Source organism: Toxotes jaculatrix, chromosome 18 (assembly GCF_017976425.1).
Source record: "Toxotes jaculatrix isolate fToxJac2 chromosome 18, fToxJac2.pri, whole genome shotgun sequence".
Classification (NCBI taxonomy): domain Eukaryota; kingdom Metazoa; phylum Chordata; class Actinopteri; family Toxotidae; genus Toxotes; species Toxotes jaculatrix.
Window position 1 is genome coordinate 4,834,458 of NC_054411.1, and position 19,089 is coordinate 4,853,546.

Below are 19,089 nucleotides of genomic sequence, written 5' to 3' on the forward strand. Positions count from 1 at the left end.
TGCTGAAAATGCATTCGTCTTCCAAGGACATCTTCCCCAGGATTCCAACCTGCTCCACTCATTAGTCATGCAATATTTTACACTGGGCGCTGGGACAAGAGGTAGGGAAGGGAGGGGCAGGAGGGGCCACCGGGGTTGATATGTATACAATATAAGGGCATCATGGGTTTCAAGTCCACTTATGAGGAGCGGTAAGAGCCTCAGAAAGAAATATAATGGCATTATAATGACGCCTAATCATTCATCAGTTCTTCAAAACTGAGGGGTCAGGGAGACAGACAAAGCACTGCGCCCAGCTACAGCAGGACGTACACACTCCTAGTGGCCAGACACTCGCTCCATTTCTGCTTTTCTCTTTCCTCTCCAGTAATTCCCCCTCTTCGCTGCTTTTCCTCTAATTGCTTATTAAAACCCTCTTAAATGAACTTTTTGTGCCAACTTTCCAACACATTAATTAATTGTTGTAGCCAATTAAGTGTCGCTGCGCAAATGAGCTTCAGCACAAATGGTCCTGCAGGGCCCGTCCACCCCCCTCCCAAACCCCCCCCTTCACCACCACCACCACCACCCTCCACCTCCTCCCCCTCTTCCACCACCCTGGCTGACTGCTTTCCCAGCAGCCCCTCTGCCCTTAAAGCGGCAGCATCAACACAGACAGAAAGAGAGAGAGAGACAATAATCTTGCCTTGCTCATGAAGCTCTTTGAATGGAATCGGTAATGAGATGCTGAGACCTTGCAAAAGTACTTTGGTTCACAGAAGTGCAGCATCATGCAGAGAGGGTGATGTGTCTTTGGCTGAAGTGCGGAGAACTGTAAAGAGGTCAGGGAAAGAGAAAAAAAAAGTCAGCATATTCTTTTTTTTTTTTTTTTTTTTTAGCTTTTTCCATTATTGATTTTTGAGACAAAAGCAAACACTAAAACCAAATAAGCAATGAATCTTATTTCATGACCTGGCACCAGTGAGTTTACATAAAATCAGCACACATCTGTGTCATCTGGCCAATACAACAGTCTCCTAAAAAAATGAAAAAAAAAAGAAAACTCTTTGGTTGGTCTCACTGCTGTTGAGCAATGAAGAAATAACGAGTGCGTGTGACAGCAGTTTCTCACAAAACTATAAACTGAGAAGAAATGGAGATGGTGTTATGGCATCAATAAAGCATGCTGTTGCAGCAGTAAAGCATATATCACTGCCGGGATAAAGTCAATCAATTTTCAAATATTTCATAAATAAAGATGTAGCCATAAACGAAATGACTGACATTAAATTTTGTTTGATAGAAGACAAAGAAGGGATCTGATGAAGACAGCACAATTTGCTGCACTACCCAAGACGCATTCATAATTTTCTTTTTTTTTTTTCCCCTGCGTTGATAACTGGCTCAACTATAAGAGCGAAAGGGTGTAAATATCAGGACAAAAACATGAATCTCTGAAACTGTTAACACAACTTTACATGTTCAGTTTACAATTCACGCTTTACATTAGCTGTTCTTTACTGATCACTAAGTGTGAGTGTGTGTGTCTTAGATGTGGGACAGTGGGAGTCCCAGTCTCCCCTCACTGAGTTTACACATAGTCACTGATCAAACAGCCTCAGTCATCAAACTCAACATCAAACCGTAGCACGGCTCTGAGAGACAACAGCAGCACAGATTTACACTGCACAACGGAGCTACCACACACACATGCACACACGCAGACTACTGAAAAGACCCACACACACACACACACATATAATACCTGTGCATTCAGAACAAGAGATATACAACTTGTTTTAAAGAGGGAACTAAGAGACCTTTACTCATGCGGATCCTATTCTTTACATTCGGATTTAATATAGAAATTTATCACAGTAACTAGTAAAAGCGATAAAAATGAGTGATGGAATTTATGGAGTGCTTCAGCAGCACAATCCACAGTTATGTTTTGTCTGCAGAAGTCTGTATCAGTCACATCTCACACTCAAACTCTGCAGTTTTGGATGTTAACACCGTCTTCAGCTAATGAATCTCAACCTAAATCCTTATCTAAATACTAAATAAATGTGTAAAATATCCTTCAGTGTTAGATTGACTCAAATGTTTCCTTACACTGGATATTAAAATGCAGAATTAAATAGCTTCCCTTTTTTTGCCCTCACTGCTTGTCCATCAATCTCATCTTCTCCGCTTTGCATCCTGAGTGAGTTTGCTGCCAAATTAAAATGTAGCACCAGTTGACACAGACTGATTTGTAGGGTGTTTTAGATAGATTCCCACATTGTTCCCTGTGGCAAGTAGAAAAGCGATAATGAAAAAAAACTGTGGCTTAGAAAGTTTGAGCTTTAAAGCAGCATCTGAGAGCTCAATATCCACTTTCAGAGCTCTGATCCAGAGTGAACAGAAAATAAAATATAACTGGCTGAAGACAACGGTGGCTGGTGTGTATTTAAGCAGGAGAACACACATTCCTAAGTGCTCACTGTAGTCAGTCATTGCAGGGTCTAGGCAGATGTGTTATGAGAGAGCTGGGTTCGTCAATTTACACAATTTTTGACGGAGCTGCTATTTGTTCAAGGTTGCCAGATTTCATATCACAGAGATATTATGATTAAGTATACTGTAGATTCCAAATTTGTGCTCTAACAATCAGCTTGCACGGAGACTGAGATAATTGGACCACGCAGCGACACAAAAATACACTTTCATGAATAAAATCTGGCATAAATTGCCTGAAACGGACTGTCAATCAATTCACTATTTGTCTGGAAGTCCACCAAAATCCCTGTAGCTGACAGTTTAGCGGCGGCATCCAAAATGGAGGCTCCGTTCTGAATGCCGCTGCCGCCAGTCTCTGCCATGGCGAGTACGTGCTTCAGGCTGGCAGCATGGCACATTTATGGGCATTCCCCATAAGGTGCCTTTCTGATTGATGGCTCAGCCTCATGCACCTCCCTCTCTTCACTCTTCAGTCCTGATTTATTCGTCTAGTCTCTGTGACTTGGCACTGGCATTGCCCACTACTTCTCGTGTGGAAACTCCCTCCGGGCACATTCACTATTATTTGGAGTCCCGATGGGCGAAAGCATCAGACAGAAACACGTACACACACACACACACACACACACACACACACACACACACACACACACACACACACACACACACACACACACTGCAGCGTCTCATCTCACTCACACTGGGCCTGTGCTAGAGGGCAGGTGAGCCTCCCACTGCCTTCACTCTGAAAGGATCTCTCACCCAGAGGGCTCAGCTGCTTGGTGGGCCAGAGGGGTAAGCGGCTCTGTAAGCCTGCCAAGTGAGGAACTGGTCTGGGTATGCATGAGGCCAATCCTAGCACACACAAGCACACACACACACACACACACACACGGTCTGCTTGAACCTTGCAGGCTTCTGCCTTTGCCAATCTGCAGTTTATGATCCTTGTCTGCCTGTCAGGATCTTCATAAAGAGATCAACGTAAGTGGTGAAGGAATCAACACATAAATAAGACTGAAGCATACGAAGCACTTCATATTACTGTCTGACTGGGACACACTCATATACTTCACACATTAGGTAGTGCACAGGAAACAATTAATCCTAAAACCTACTGTATCTCACAGGGAAAAACTGTTTTAAACGAGCTTCCTGTCACGTGTTCTTTTAAAATGTGGAACAATGGTTTACCTCCAACAATGACAGCAGACAAATTGTGAATCTATTATAAGAGAAAACTGACACACAACAGATTGTATATTACCAACAATGACAAAATGTTATGACCTGTATGTAAAACCTCAAATGTAAAACCTTACTGAACCTTCTGGATGTTTAAGCTGTAATTATGCATAATGTTTTGTTGTTGTTTTGTTTTTCTTTACTTCTCATTATGAATTGTGTGCTTTCAGTGCAGTGTTAATCGCTTTACCTGTCCCTCTTGTATGATCAACGATTTTCCTTGCTCGTAATGTCTCTAGTCCAAGTAGCCTGTAAAATGAAAATGAGCAAACATGAGTTATCAGATCACAGGAGTAAAATGACATATTAGAAATCTGATGTGAAACTTGGCTTATCCAACAGTTTTCAACTTCAATCAGGCCTTGCAGAGAAACCTGTGCGGTCTTTGTGTAGTTCGAGTGAGTGGCTACCATCTAGTGGCCACTTTACAGAAACATCCAGAAACGCCAAGAGAGACAATTCAGCTGGTCGCACAACTTCCTTTAATAAACTGAACCAAGAATACACATATTACAAAATATTTTTTTTTCTTTTTACAGACACATGAAACCATTTTCTCTTCCTCTCTTCCTTTTCCAAAGCAAAAAAAAAAAATGGAAACAGAACCATGGACCATTCTTTTTTTTTTTTTTTTTTTTTAAGCGTGTATCATTTTCTTTATGTAGAAAATAACTGCACCAAAAAAGAAAAAAAAAAACTTTTTGTTGCACAACTTGGCAGGGAGGCGAGGGGCAAACATATTAGACGAGACTTTCGGAGCCTACCAGGTAAAAGCCGGAAAAGTCAGTTTCTGAGTGTGTATTGTGTGTTTCTAGCCTTATATTTCAACTAGCAGGGTAGCTTGTGTATTATGGAGCAGTCCATCAACATGTAGTGGTTTAATCCATATTTCAGACATTAACATGAGCACTACAGGCCTAGGTTTGTTACGACATAGAGGTTTGCTGTATGTAAAATGAGGAAAATCTTTAGTTGGGCTGAGAACACATTGCAGTTCAGCTGGGTTGGTGACATATGGAATATATCATGGAACAGCCTTCGGGTAAAATAAGAAAAAAAAAAAAAAAAAATGCACTCCCACAGATGTACACTGTTGTAGGTGCCATCCGAAGCAGAAACTTAACCCAAACTCCCCCGCTAGGCCGAGATCATTCAGGGGTCGCCGGGGTCACAAGAGGAGGCACAAGCTGAAAGCACGGGACCTAGCCAGAATGTAAGGTTCAACGGGAAACTAAAGGTCCTCCGGGTGTTGTTATCAGTGTGATCACTGCCTGAAATCTACCCACACACAGTATTTTAGCTTCAGCTTATGTTCAGCGGCACCGTCACAGACACCACTCCATCACAGAGTAGAGGACAACGGACTGGATTCCTCAAAACACTGATAACCTTGTTAAAAGTGGGCACTGCAGTGGACATGACAATCATTTGTTTATCAGGGAAAAAAAATGGAGATCACAGCTGCTTTCAAAGTTGAGTGTCAGCAGCATGGCACTCAATTTGGAAGCTAAACTTCATTCAAGTCAAGACCTTCAGTGGAGAGGAAAGCGCAAGGGATTGCAGGCGGTGACTGTCCCTAACTGGACTGTTAAAGGTCAGACCAACGCCAGGTCCAAACACTCCCACCGAGACAACACGTGACAGCTTATTCAAAGGGCAGTGATGCTCATGACCATACCTGAAAAGGCCCATAATCTCTTGTTTTTCAGACATTCATTTTCAAAATGTTTGATTCAACTTTCACTACCTGCTCACTCCATCTGCCTATCCTTTCAGGCCAGGATTACTGGAGCCATCCCATGATACCTGCGTCTATCTCACCGGGGGACTGAGGGTCAGCGGGCAGCTCCGTGGGAAAAACGGAGGTCCTGGTCCTTAGGGAACTGTGCTGCGTTGGTGGTAGCAGCAGTCACCAGTGCTGCCGGGGCCTCAGCTGCAGCAGAAGGTTTAGGCGGAGAGTCTGCAGCCCAGGGAGGCGGGGGCTGTCCCTGGGCCATAGAGTCCGCAGTCGGAGAGGGGTCCTTGCTGCGCTGAGAGGCCCCAGCTTCCGAGTCTTGCTGAGAGATGAGTTGGAGCAAGGCGGCCGCCACGGCAGGGCTGATGTCCTGGCTAGGTTGGGTCTCCGAACCAGACTGCTGGGCGTTTCCAAGGAGAAGAGCCGATGGTGGCGGCCCGGGTGGAGAGGGTGGACGCTGCTCACTAGATGGAGGTACCTGGTTGGCACCGAGCCGTTTCCTTTTTGGCACTGCACCATCTGAAGGGGCCAAACAGGACAGAGGACAACACGTTATAAAGACGTATCTGGCACATAATGTTAAACATGTAGACTATCCTTACATTAACCCATAATCTTATTTCTCATTTTCTACATATAACTTGAAATCAAGGAAAGTAAAAATGCATTTTTTCAAACAGGCCTGATACAGAGTTACACAATGCTGACATTCCTTCCTTCACCACAAGAAGGAGGGCAAAGCACTCTAAGTGCAGTACACTTTAGTGCCATTACAAGGGCTTACATGAAATATGCCAGTATTGTTGCATTGTGTAAATACTGAACTATAAATGGTAAAAATATTAAGGTGTTGTATCTGGCCTCTGAAGTTTGGAACGCTGCTCCTTTTCAGGTGCAGTGATGTTTTTCACTGTACTGATGCAAAACTTAACTCGCCAAAAAAACACAGTAATGTATGCACAACAGATGCAGCTGCCTTAAATGAAAGGAAACATGTGGGGACTAGGTGAGAAAACATTAGGAAGGGCATGTACAGCTGGACAAACAGAAAAGGTGACTTATGTAGGAGAGTTTTAAGTATTATAAGGGGCAGGAAAACTCAGCCAGGTTAGCGTATTTCCTTTTCCAAACTACAACAGGGCAAGGCAAACCAAGGCTGCAGGGGTTTCAGAGGCCTTGACAGGATAAATAACCAGAAGAAAACAGGACTGTTTCCATTCCAAGTGTCAGCAGCAGAGTGAACTGTTTTATTCAACTTGCTAATCACATTTTTGATCTAATATCTGAGTCAGAGTGAACAGTTGAAAACAAACCTAAAAAAAAAAAAAAAAAAAAAAATGTGTGACAAACCAAAGCTAAAAGAAACACATGCAGGTGAGGTCTAAAGATTCAAAACATTTATTTTCACTTGATAATTTATTAGACTTTCTTCATAAAAAGGCTGACATTACAGACTGTTTAAAGCAACATCTTTCACTGTGAAGAATCCATGACAACTGCTTTATAATGAAAATGAAGTGAGGAAGAAAAAACATGTGGAAATGGGACAGATACAGAAACAAAGACCGTGAGGAAGAAACAAGGAAGAGGGAGAAACGTGGAAGGGAACAATACAGTGTGAACCTTTCTTGTCACTCAAATGAATAATACTACACTTCCTTCTGGTTTATTGAGTTCACCAGTAAGAGCTGTCCATGTGCGGCATACCTTAGACCGGTTACCAGGGCCACCTGAAGACAAACACTCGACAGACACTTCGCACGGTTTTTCATTTGCATGTTTTAGTATGTCAGGGGGTAAAAAGGGACAACGGTGTGTATATGTGTTTTAGGAATGTCAGGGATAAAGGAAGGGGAGGGAGATGCATTATAAGCCTAACAGCCCAATTCATTTGGTTAATTTTCATTTTTCTGATTTCATCGGGAAGTCTAAAATGTAATTTATTTGATACAGTATATAGGAATCTTGTGTGCCAGCTTCTGTTTGTTCTCTGCCCCGCTCTCCTCATTCTTGCAGTCCCCAGTGATTTCCACCTGACCCCGGTTCCCCCCTTTTTCCCCACCCTTTAAAGACTAAACCCAGACTTGCCCTTGCGATCAGTAGTAGAAGCGGACGAACCGCGCGTTAGTGCCTCCTCTGACTGGACGCCATTGCTCTCATCGCCTTGCTCCTCAGTTTGAGGCTTGATGATGTGACCCAAAATGAGAGCCAGCAGGTTGGCCTGGTCTTCCTGGCTGAGCGCCGGGTCTCCGGATGTCGGCGAGAGCTCCTGGGGTTCAGGAGGCGGCTCTGGAGGCTGGGACCTGGCAGCAGACGGGGCCTGGTCCTCTTGAGCCCCCTGGTGGTCAGAGGCCTCACTGAGGGCAGACAATGTCTGGCTGAGAGTCTCTGGATTGGAGAGGTTGAGGAGCTGGGCTACCTGCGGCAAGCTGAGGTCCGTCTGTCCCTGGAGGAGGTTCAGAAGCACTGCCAGCTCTGTCTGGTTCAACTGCTCTGCAACAGCTCCCAGGCCTGAATACACACACATTCACGCAGCCAGAATTCAAATGATGAAACTGCAGTATTGTGCAAACAATAAGGTCCATGAACATTTCGTCCAAGTACAACTGTATGTCAGTACACTGCGCTCCATCTCTGTCAACGTGATTCAGCTTTGTTAAGAAAGTATAGTAAAAACAGGACAACACGAAAACACTTCTACTATGAGGTGTCCCCCAGGTTTAGGGGTTAGGATACCGTCCATCCCCAGAGTTCCCAGTTCAAATCTGGCGAGCCCGATTCCCCATCTCTCATTCTCTCATCTATCTTACTGTTGCTATCTAAATAATGCCTACATGCATAATTCAAAAAGAAACCTGGCTGATCAGTCCATCAGTGTTACCTGACAACTCACCCTCTAAGCTGGCCGTGGAGGGTGGTTTTCCTGGAGGAGGCGGCGGAGCTCCGGCGGGGCTGGTCTGGGGCCGACTGTTCTCTCTGCTAGAGGTCCCTGACGCATCTTTACGGGGCACTTTGGGCACAGGCACATCTTCAGGCAGCCCGCTCTGACGTGCGCGCCGTCTCTTCTTACTCCACAGCTCGTGGCAGTCCTGATGGTGAGGAAGACTGTGGGCAGACAAGCCAAAAAATGAGACAAACATAAGCAACAAAAATCTTCAAATCCAAAATATATCTAATTCTAAATAGATTAATAAAAAGTCAGTACATTATATTTATGTGCTCTAGTGGATAGTTTTGATATTCTGATAATGTGAAGACATAGGCCATGAGGTACTGACTCTGGTGGCGGCATTTTGCTGGGCTCCACGTCACACAGGAAGTCACAGTTCAGAGCTTGCTCTGACGTGCAGCGTCGTGCAGGGTCGAGGGTCAGCATTCGGTCCAGCAGGTCCAGGGCAGGAGTAGGTAAACTGCGCAGAAGGGGAGAGTTTTTTTTTTAACTGCAGAAACAGACACAGAGTTGATCACAGCCATTTTGGGAAAGCGCGGCACGGTAACATACAAGGCAAACTCCTCCCGTAGTCGCCGCCTGTACTGCTTCTTGGGTTTCATGGTGTTGAAGAGCGGAAGTTTGATGACGTCAGGCCAGACTGCAGGACAGGGACTCCCACACAGACGGCTGAAAGGAAGGAAAGAGATGTGGGGTCAGTGGCTAAGAAATGAAAGGGGTGTGACAGCCGCAATGGAAGTTAGTACTTGAAATGCTGTGTCAGCCCACCTGATGAGCTCCAGCTGCAGAAGTTCCTGGTTAGCCTGGAATATGGGCTTCTTTGTAAAAAGCTCTCCCAAAATGCACCTGCGCCATGACAGATAATGGATAGAAGTAGTAAGAAAATGTACACTTCAAGGAGTATATGACATCGAGCAGGCAATTTTAAAATAAGTTTAAAACACTACTTCAAAGTGCAAATGTCAGCTGTAATTGAGACCAAAACATCCAATACTTTTTCAGTCAGTTAAATTTCTAGTAGCAGAAATCCAAACAGCAAAACATACATAAGAAAGAAGAGAGCTGAAGATTAATGCGTGATTAATGTTTATTCAATTATTTATTATTTGGCAGCACAGCATATATGTAATGAGAAAAACCAACTATCGCATGTCTGAGATATTTCTTCTGTGAATTTTTACTGGCATCCCATAACAAATATCACCAAGCAGATTAACTACGGGGTCTACCCCGGTGCAGTTTACCATGGTGGGTGGGAAGCTTTGGCCTTTTAAGTAGGAAGACATGCACTTTGGCAAACAAGCAATTTGTGAATCACTTCTTTAAAAACAGGCAATGCAGCTTTGATGTGTTCTCATTTAATGTTTATGGATTATAAAGTGATAAAGCAGCTAAACTCCTTCACATATTCATATATGTAATATGTTGTTCCCCGATTAAGACCAGTTATACTGAAATTCATGGGCTCTACACTACATGAGATGTATATAAAAGAAGAAATAAACTAAGTGTGAATGGACAAACAGCTGCGTTACGGTGTTATACTCACCCACAACTCCAAACGTCAATGGCTGGAGAGTACCTCTCCTCTCCCAGCAGCAGTTCAGGGGGGCGGTACCATAGTGTGATTACTTTATTAGTGTACGGTCGACTGGGGGGGGCAAGTAAAGAGAGGGGGCAGTGAGACTCAGCACAGATTAACAGAGCATTCGTGCCCCACATAAATTCCCAAACACAAACACCTCAGCTTTAACTAAGTGGGATCTCTCTGAAGGAGAGACAGCACCTCCTGGTGGACAGTTATTGCAACAGAAAAAAAAAAGAAAAGGAAAAAGAAAATCAAAGTTCACTTGGACACGAAACACATTTTTAAAAAACACTTTTAATCATACATTTAAATCTGATCTGATATTAACTATACAGACTGAAGCAGGTGATGTACAAAGATGATAAACACTCTTGTCTTACCTTTCCTCTGAATTGTAAAGCCGGGCCAAACCAAAGTCAGCCAGTTTGATCTGACCTCTGAACAAAGAAACACAGATAATAGGTAGATAAGAGAAAAGGGGCTCTGTCAACAAGTACAAATCACTGAGAACTACAGCATATCACCCTGAGACAAAAAATACAATTCATTACCCAAGAAGTACAGGTCATTTTAACACAAAATCAGAAAACTCACTACTGCTGTTCAACTCAGGTTACTAAAACCTGACAGCAGAATCAGTTCACTAATGCTGTAATTGACTGACGAATGCATGACAAAGCACTTTGAGAAGGTAAAAGCCAAATCAATAAAGTGTCTGGCCAAACTCAGCAGTTATATAGTGCAAATGTCCAAACTCCAAGTATCTACTTCCAGTTGGTTGTACGGTGCAGTTGCACAGTGGGGCAGCAACTGAAAGCAAACTACAGCGTAGACTCTAAATGCTCCATTAAACAGCAAAACCCACACTTTGTTTTGTTTTATATATTAGTGTCTTAGCTTTTGCAGCTCGTTTACTCGGGCGTCCTGTAATTTTTGAGGACTGGATGGTGAACTGTACTCAGCAACCATCTGTGAGAGCTTGCCGTACCCCTTCATTGCTGCTATTTGAACTGCTCGATTAAATTAGTAGCTCTGCAATTAGCTTTGCTGCTGATGTACCTCAAAACAACTGCAGTCCGATCGTTAAAGTTGGCATTCAAATGCTTCAGGTCTTGAGTTTTAACATATTTACAGACTGCAGCTGCATTTAAACTGTCTGCAGAAATGTTCATATTCACAGTGGCTGAGGTGGATGATGCTCAAATTTAACAAACACAAAAAGCAGATCAGACAACCTGTGGGCCATAATGCTACAGCAAAATTCCCCTGCAACAGCTACAAGCAAATGCACCGCAGCGTATTCTCCTCATGAAGTACATTAGTTTATCTGACCTGTTGTTGAGAAGTATGTTGGAGCATTTGATGTCTCTGTGCAGGAAGTTGTTCTTATGGCAGTAGTCCAGGCCCTCCATCAGCTGGCGCATGAAGCTGCGGATGTGCTCATGGGAAAACTGGACCAGGCCTGACTCCAGCAGGCCCATCAAGTCATGGTCCATGTACTCAAACACCAGGTAAAAAGCACCTAAAACATAGATTAGATGTATTCAGACATCAGAAACACAGTCCTACCCACAAACCACCAGAGTCTGGAGGCTAGCAAAGAGGAAATGTGACGAGAGGGTTGCTATGTACTTTGAACAGCTCAGAAGATTTAACCTTGCTTCACACTTGCTTCTTATAAGCTCTGAATACTCTGCAGCGCTATTAATAAAACTTTAGACCTTTTATATGCACAGTCAGCCACTGTATTAAGGGTCATTTTGTTTGTAGAGCAAAATTTCATTTCATTTCAACTCAATGTGCTTCCCGTTGAAAGTCAAAACATAAAAATACAGACGTGAACATGATAAAGCAGGAAACAAACATAAGAATGTAAGAATTAGTAAAATGCATAAACTGAAACAATGAAGAATACACCCAACGCATATCAAACACACCACACAGCAATAAAAACCTGTTTTGTAAATGTAAATTCAACCGAAAGGGTAAATCATTACTAAGTCACATGAAGCAGAAAAGTCCTGCAGCACTGCAACCACGGTGACTTCATCTGCTGCCAAAACTAACTGCAACAATCACATTAGACCTGGTTTCTACTTGTTTTATATATTTGTACATACTATTAAGAGAAAACTGAATCATTTAAAAAAATCTAATGTTTTCTGACACTGCATAATGTGTTTACATTACAAGTGTTTGTGAAATAAAAAAATAGGCCTGTGTGTTTTTTCATTATGGTAATTTAAACATTTTTCTTTTCCATCAATTCAACCCCTCATTTAAATGTAACTATTAAGGCTGTGCCTATTCCTCTCAGAATATATTTTTTTGTTTTTACAAAATAAAACTAAATCAACATACACTCAGTTTCATTTCATGCAGAAGTTAAGAACCAGAAGCAACCTCTGCCCCAAAATGTTCACAGACAAATCAACAATAGTAAAAAAAAACAACGGCAGTGACGCACAGGGGACACTGGAGCTAAGAAGTGTCTTGGTGTTTGAGTGTCTTCTGGAGAATGTCATGGTTCTGGCTCTAACAACTGCAGACTGTTTTCATGTTGTTGTTGTTTTTCTTAATCATTTTAATGTGATTATTCATCATGTGGTTACCACTGCAGCCCTGAGCTATGTGCACAGCAACAGTGGAGGAAAATCCACACCACGATGGCCCAGACATGTTGTGACTATGATCTAATCAGTGCTGTCACAGCTCGTACTTCAACTTTGACAGCTGATGGAAAACATTTCAAATGTGTGAAAGATTATAGCCAGGGGTATGATATGCCTGAAAGTTTCAGACAGACAGCAGCGGAGCAGCAGTTCTGCTCCACAGGCTTACTATTATTTTTCCATGTTAACCCAGCCCTAGCAGATCATTTCTGACCCTCTTACCTTTGTCCTTTTTAAAGTCAAGTGCATCCTGCTTGTCGGTGACAATCTCCTTCATGTTGACAACGCTGCGGTGCTTGAGCTGCCGCAAGATCTTGATCTCTCTGATGGCTGTGATTGGGAATCCCTCCTTTTCATTGTCTAAACGCACTTTCTTCAGAGCCACCAGCTCACCTGGGCATTTAGAGCGTCATATTAATAATCTGACCTCAAAGTTTTTAAATATAAAACACATGTGAGTAGCACAGTGAATGAAGACAAGACAATACCCCCTTACCAGTGTCTTTGTCCTTGGCCTTGTACACCTGGCCATAGGTGCCTTCCCCTATGATGCCAATTATATCGAATTTATCTACACAGCGTTTGCCCCAGTCACTCTGGGTGTGTTTGCGCTCACCATATCGTGGGCAGCAAATCCTGGAAACCATCAACAAGGAAAACAGATTAGACTTACTGTGGGATTAACAAAAGGAAGGCTGGGAGTGGGTGTGTGATAAAAGAAACTGACTTTGGTCTCTTCTTAAGGGCTGTCTGGGGTAGCGGAGGCGCCTGGCGGATGGGGGACTGTGGGGGTGAGGAGTCGCCCCCGCTTAGGGTGGGTGGCAAAGGAAGGTCGATGAGTGATGGCCGGTTGCGAACATCCTTCTCCTTTCTGGATGACCTCTGAGGAGGCGTGGACTTCTTTGGACTGAAAGTGCAAAACGTGAAACAGTTTTAGACAAAGGTAAAATGTGTACGAAGAGAAAGAAGAGACAGTGAGGTCCTTAACTGTGTCCCTAAGATCAACATATTATCGCCCAGCTCACTGTTTGTGGTACAAAGAACATGAAACTCTCAGGATAGGACAGAGCTTAAATTCACGGGAGCTTTGAGCATATGATAATCTGTAACCAATGTAACAGAGCAAATCACAGAATAAGTAAACTATAAACCAACAATTTGAAACTCTTTTGAGAAGTCTGATCGTGTGAGAACTTGAACTAAATCTCAAAAATGGTAGATCAGCGCTGCGATCAGCTAGCAAGTGTATAACTGCAGGAAAGTGAAAGTAACCTTGTGAGACAAAGTGAAAGAAAGGCAAGTGCACACGCAAAAAAAAAAATCAGGTTTTAATCGTCACAGGAAACTGAAGAGATAAAACAAGTAAATAACTTTGATCCAGATGAGCACCATTGTCTCTTTTGTAGCACAACAATGACCATAACTCATTAACAGCTAAAACAGTCTGGCATAATATTTTCTCATCAGAAGTTACTATAGCTTAAAGCGATGTGTTGAAACATCTTCATTTTTTTTTCTTGACATGAATGGATAATAATGCAAATAGACAATATTTTAATGGTGTCTTATTTATAATGCACTACTACTGTTTGCTGGCAAATATGGCCCTATTTTGAAAGTACACTAAAAAGTTTTAAGTGACTCTCGCTCCATACATGAGATACAGTGTACTGTAACTCATACTGTATGTGTGTGTCTGTAGGGGCTCCTTACCTGTCCTGAGTGTTTCCCAGCAGTACAGGTGGTAAAGGCAGGGGGGGCAGAGTCGACGTCTTATGGAGTGGGGTCTGGCGGACGGGGCTGGGAGCTGGAGCTGGCGATTTGGCCTGGGATGTGGCGGAGGGTGTAGGAGGCTGGATACTTGCTTCTGCCTGAGGTGGGGGTGGTGGAATCTGGGTGGCTGAACCAGGTGGCACAGGTGGCACAGGAGGAGAGGGCTGAGGTGGCAGAGGTGCAGGAGAGGCGGTGGAAGAAGGGGGAGGAGGTGCAGAAACCTGATCTTCACCACTGTGAGCGTCCAGGGATAACTGTGCAGGCGGTGGGGGCTGAGGTTCTGCTGCTGCCGCCGTGTCTCTTTCTGGTTGTGGAGCCTCAGCTTTAGCAGGACGTGAAGAAGAGGGGGGGCCTGCAGATTTACGTACTGACGGAGGAGGGGAAGAACCACCGCTGGCACGAGCAGCTGCCTCTGCAGCCTGGCGTTCTTTCTTCCTGCGGCTCAGTTCTGCTCCCAGGCTAGAGTTGAGCGGAAGGCGGGAGGAGGGAGGGGAACGGCTAGCTGGTCGGCTGCTGTGGGAACTGGCACCTGCTCCACCAGAGGACGCATGCCTCTTAGCACGGGAACGAGAGGAGGAGCGACAAGAAGAAGAGTAGTGGAGAGGGGAGCGACTCCTGGAGCGGCCTGAGCGCCTAAATAAAACAAATACATTTTTTAAATGTCATAAATAATTCCATAAACATTTTAGATTTTACTGCATCTTCCTTAAGTCAGAGAAAAAGGTAAAACATGTCGCTTGCTTCCTGGAAATGTTTAAAAACGGAACAGAGCGGGCAGTCAGCTGAAACAACTTCTTCCATCGCAAAATGAAATGGCCCCTGATCACATAATGATGAAAATCAAACAATGTGGGGCCTTCTGATGTGGAACGTAAGAGAAGTCAATATAGATATAAATGAGACAACTGTTGCTCTCAAAACCAGTGGACAGATCGGATCTAAAACTTTACAGTGAATTAACTACAGGGATACTGTTCTAATTTCCTAGTTTACATTCTAGACACGCACATATGCCACTGTTTTCCTAAAAAAAATAAACAGAAAGAAATTACAATAAACAGCCAATTAAGAACATTTATGCAAATTTGAAAACATTTCCAGACTTCTTCTATTATTCTGCTGTTACAAATAATAATCTGTCCATTGTAACTATCATATAGGCAACTGAAAATAATGACAGGCTTTGTATGATTGGGGGGAGAGGAATATGAACATGGTATTATACATGATAATCTAAAACAGCAACAGACATTGCTTTCTCCCGGCCTCCTCAGTGTAACCAAAGCTCACGGTTTACTGATATTCTACACTGCAAAAATAAAATTGCCATGGCCTGTTTGTTTTGATATTTTCTCCATCCTTTTATTTTCTCACCCTCAGGCTTTTGTTTATGGGCAGTAGGGAAAACTTAATGGAGAACATATAATGCATCCTGACTCTTAAAGCCAGCATTCTTTTAATAGTTAATAGTTCACTGGATGGAGAAGTTCTTAATAGCCCAATAAGTAGTAACCCAGATCATAAAACATCAGGATGTGTATCTAGACTATGCAAAACTACTACCAGATATGGCTTGCTGGATAAATTGATCTTCTGTTCTGTGAAACACTCAACATGGCCTCTGACATTCTAAACTTCTCCTACATACAGCCTGAGTGTCGGTGTAAACTATCTAACTTCTCAGAACATATTCCCCAAAGGGTTTTCCAAGATTTTTTTATACTCACCGAGACATGGGGCTGGCGCTGGAGGACCTGCGGGTACCATATGGGCTGATGGAGCGTCTCCTTGAGTAGGGACTGCTGTCCCTCTCATAGCTGGAAGACCTGTGTCTGCTGCCATAGGGGCTGTCTGATCTCTGTCTGCCGCGAGACATATCCCCATATGGACTGGGGCTTTGCTGAGCTACCCTCCGCCTGGAGTAGCTGTCATCTCCCTGCTGCCCATACCCGCTGCCCAGTGGACTCTCGCTGCCAGCCGCTCTCCTGGGACTGGGCGACAAAGCAGAACCGGTGCCCTTCCTGCGTGGGCTAACCCTACTTGAAGACTTGCCCTTGGGGCTTGACTTGTGGCTCTTGGAGGACTTCCGGTGGCTCCTGTCTGCCCGGCTTCTCTGGGAGGAGGTGCGGCTGCCCTCCCCTCGGCCTTCTCTCCGCTGCTGCCTGTCTTTGCGAGGCTTCCCTGAGCGACTGCTCTCCTTGCTGCGAGATGAAGATGTGGAGGAAGTAGTGCTACCTACACTGGCTGCAGGCTGTACCTGGGAGGAGAGCATCAGCTCCCCACGTTTAGAGTCACCTTCTAGCTGGAGCTGGCGTTTGGATGAGGAGCCTGATAAGCCGGTCTTCTCCTTGCTCTTTCCAGAACTCCCTTTCTCACGGTCTTTGCTGCTCTTTTTCTTGTACCCACGCTCCCCATTCCCAGATTCTATGATTTTATTAGGGTCCTTAGGCTTTTTTCGGGAGTGCCTGTGCCCCCTGCTCTCTCTACCGCCACCTTCTCTTCCGATATCATCCCTATCGTAATCTGGCGAGGGCTCCAGTCGGTCCACGAGCCCCCTCTCGGAAGGCCTGGAGGACGGTGGGTCCGAGAAAGTGTCCGAGTCGGAGCTGATATCATCGTATTCAACCAGAGGCTTCACCGTGTTGACGCCAGGAGGCGCCGTATCGCAGAGGGTAAAATCTTCGGGTCCCGGTGCCGCCGAGGATTCCCGATTATGTCTGGTTGATTTATGCCGTTTGCGTTTTGAAGAGGACATTGAAGATTTTAACAGCAACTTGCCGTCTTTGCTCATCATGTCCCCGCCAGAGGTATGAGTCGGGGCCTGGGTCTTGTGTGGCACACCGCTGATGCTGGATTCCGGCTTCCTCTTGGTCCCATGGTGTCGGTCCGACCCAGGCATCCCTCACGCCGGCGTCGGTACCACTCCTGCGACTGGGCCTCGGTGGTCCGGGCAATTCATTCACAAGAAAACGACGTCTACTCCAAAGGCCAAAACAAAAGTGTTACTAAGCAGAAACAGGGCAAGAAAATACACAAAATAAACACACCAGGCCGCTCACGTCCAGTCCTTCTCAACGTCAGTTCATTCCATTGAGATCGCCAGGATAGTTCGTCAAAGCAGAAAAATGCCACCGTGGTTTTCCAGTGCTGTAAAGTTTGTACTTTGAATTGGTCAGTTATTGAAAAAGATCCCAACCAAACATCGGAGCTTTGTGGTGTCGTCTCGGTCTCAATTTAGCTAGCACAGCTAGCTAATGCTCAGCAGCTAGCGAGCTGACTCGTAAAAAAAGGAAAAAGAAAAAAGTCCCTTTGTGAAAGCTGTCCTTGTCCGGTGCCAAGTTAAGTAAAGGTGTTTTTATTCCACAGAATTACGGTCTTAGCATTCAGAAACAAGCAAGTGTCTTCATTAAAAGACGCTCGAACAAAATGAAAACTTGACCCGGTTGGTACTGTTTACATGTTCCCTTTAATGTAAGTTTTATCCCCTATAAATTCAATATTGATTAGAAATCATAATATTTTCGTGTGCAGTAGATGTTCCAGTTTATTATCAATGGCTCTGGGAATCAACCAGGCCTATATTTAGGGCGATGCTAGTGGATTTAATATCATCCACAGCCCTATCTCAAGGAGACTACAAACGCCATTGTGGCTCCTGTGACTAGCAACTTCTGCGCACGGCGGAATGAACCGGAAGCCGGAGCGCTGTCAATCTACGACGTATCACGGCAACGACCTATCGCCTTAAAGAGCCCGCCTACCGTGTTCGTGGTGGCGCGACAGCGACGTAAAATGTCGAGGGGGATACATCAACGTTAACAAGTGAAATATTTGTTTAACATGTCAAGTTACAGCGGATGGCACATTTGATTCAATTCAAACACACGGCGTCGGGCTCACAGGAAATTAAAGGATATGCTGGATTTTAAATTTTAACAGGAAGGAAGCAGAAATCAAGGAGGCGCTATTCACTTATGCAGGCAAGGCTGGATTACAAACAGGCAAACTAGGCAACTGCCCTAACGCCCCAGAACTACAGAGGCCCCAAAAGCTAGTTTTACTGGTTGTCCACTAGTTTGTGGTCATTAAATGGAGAATGTGCAACACTTAATCACAAAAAATCGTAATCACAAAGATCTCCGGACATGATCAGGGTCTCTGTGCCTTTACACAGCTTAATCTTAAAGACCCCCGTATTAGTTTTGTTGAGTTCTATGGCCTTCCTTAACTCATTGTGTATTCATAAGATATGTGTTTAATCAAGTCATTCCATAGCTGATCTGGGACCAGGTAATATTTTAGAAAGATTCTCTGCCACTTCACTAGAACTCATGGTGAGTTTTTCATAAAATGAGAAAGAATGTCCAGGTATTACAGTGGTAACTGGAGTTTAAGTTCAGGTCATATTTAACCGAAGCTCCCACACCTGTTCCTCTAGTTCTGCATTTGTGCAGTATCACTTGGACCCTACACTATATTACAAAGACAAAAGCTATAAGGGCTTGCAAACTAGCTGCTGGCTCATGGGAAACTCATCCAAATGACTGTGGTAAAAGCTAATAAACAAAAAGGGTGACAGCGTTTTGTTGTTGGTGTATAACAAGTGTATGATATGTCAGCTGAACCTCGTAAATACATGAAAACC

The 19,089-nt window shown here is 44.1% G+C and overlaps 1 protein-coding gene across 4 annotated transcripts; it reads right to left on the minus strand.

The window, feature by feature from the left end:
* Positions 1 to 691: 691 nt before the first annotated feature.
* cdk12 (cyclin-dependent kinase 12) lies at positions 692 to 18,114 on the minus strand. 4 transcript variants are annotated; one of them, XR_005896386.1, is made up of 16 exons: positions 16,172 to 18,114; positions 14,385 to 15,077; positions 13,399 to 13,578; positions 13,168 to 13,307; positions 12,894 to 13,064; positions 11,332 to 11,521; positions 10,380 to 10,436; positions 9,961 to 10,062; positions 9,180 to 9,257; positions 8,964 to 9,080; positions 8,740 to 8,871; positions 8,343 to 8,566; positions 7,550 to 7,972; positions 5,474 to 5,980; positions 3,917 to 3,975; positions 692 to 811 (listed from the first exon to the last, which is right to left on the minus strand). XR_005896386.1 is itself a non-coding variant. In XM_041063273.1 (14 exons), exons 1-14 carry the CDS (start codon positions 17,341 to 17,343, stop codon positions 5,562 to 5,564), a joined length of 4,086 nt encoding a protein of 1,361 aa, XP_040919207.1. In that variant the 5' UTR covers positions 17,344 to 18,114; the 3' UTR covers positions 4,196 to 5,561. The 4 variants fall into 4 exon arrangements, 3 of the variants coding, with proteins under 3 accessions (XP_040919207.1, XP_040919208.1, XP_040919206.1); XM_041063273.1 differs by lacking the exons at positions 692 to 811; positions 3,917 to 3,975 and having other exon boundaries at positions 4,196 to 5,980; positions 8,355 to 8,566; XM_041063274.1 differs by lacking the exons at positions 692 to 811; positions 3,917 to 3,975 and having other exon boundaries at positions 4,196 to 5,980; positions 7,580 to 7,972.
* Positions 18,115 to 19,089: the final 975 nt, after the last annotated feature.

Coding starts and splice junctions, on each gene's coding strand:
- cdk12 (XM_041063272.1), bottom strand. CDS start 17,343: ATGCCTGGGTCGGACCGACACCATGGGACCAAGAGGAAGCCGGAATCC. Junction 13,579..14,384: donor CTGGGAAACACTCAGGACAG/GTAAGGAGCCCC, acceptor TTGCACTTTCAG/TCCAAAGAAGTCCACGCCTC. Junction 10,063..10,379: donor CTTTACAATTCAGAGGAAAG/GTAAGACAAGAG, acceptor TGCCCCCCCCAG/TCGACCGTACACTAATAAAG.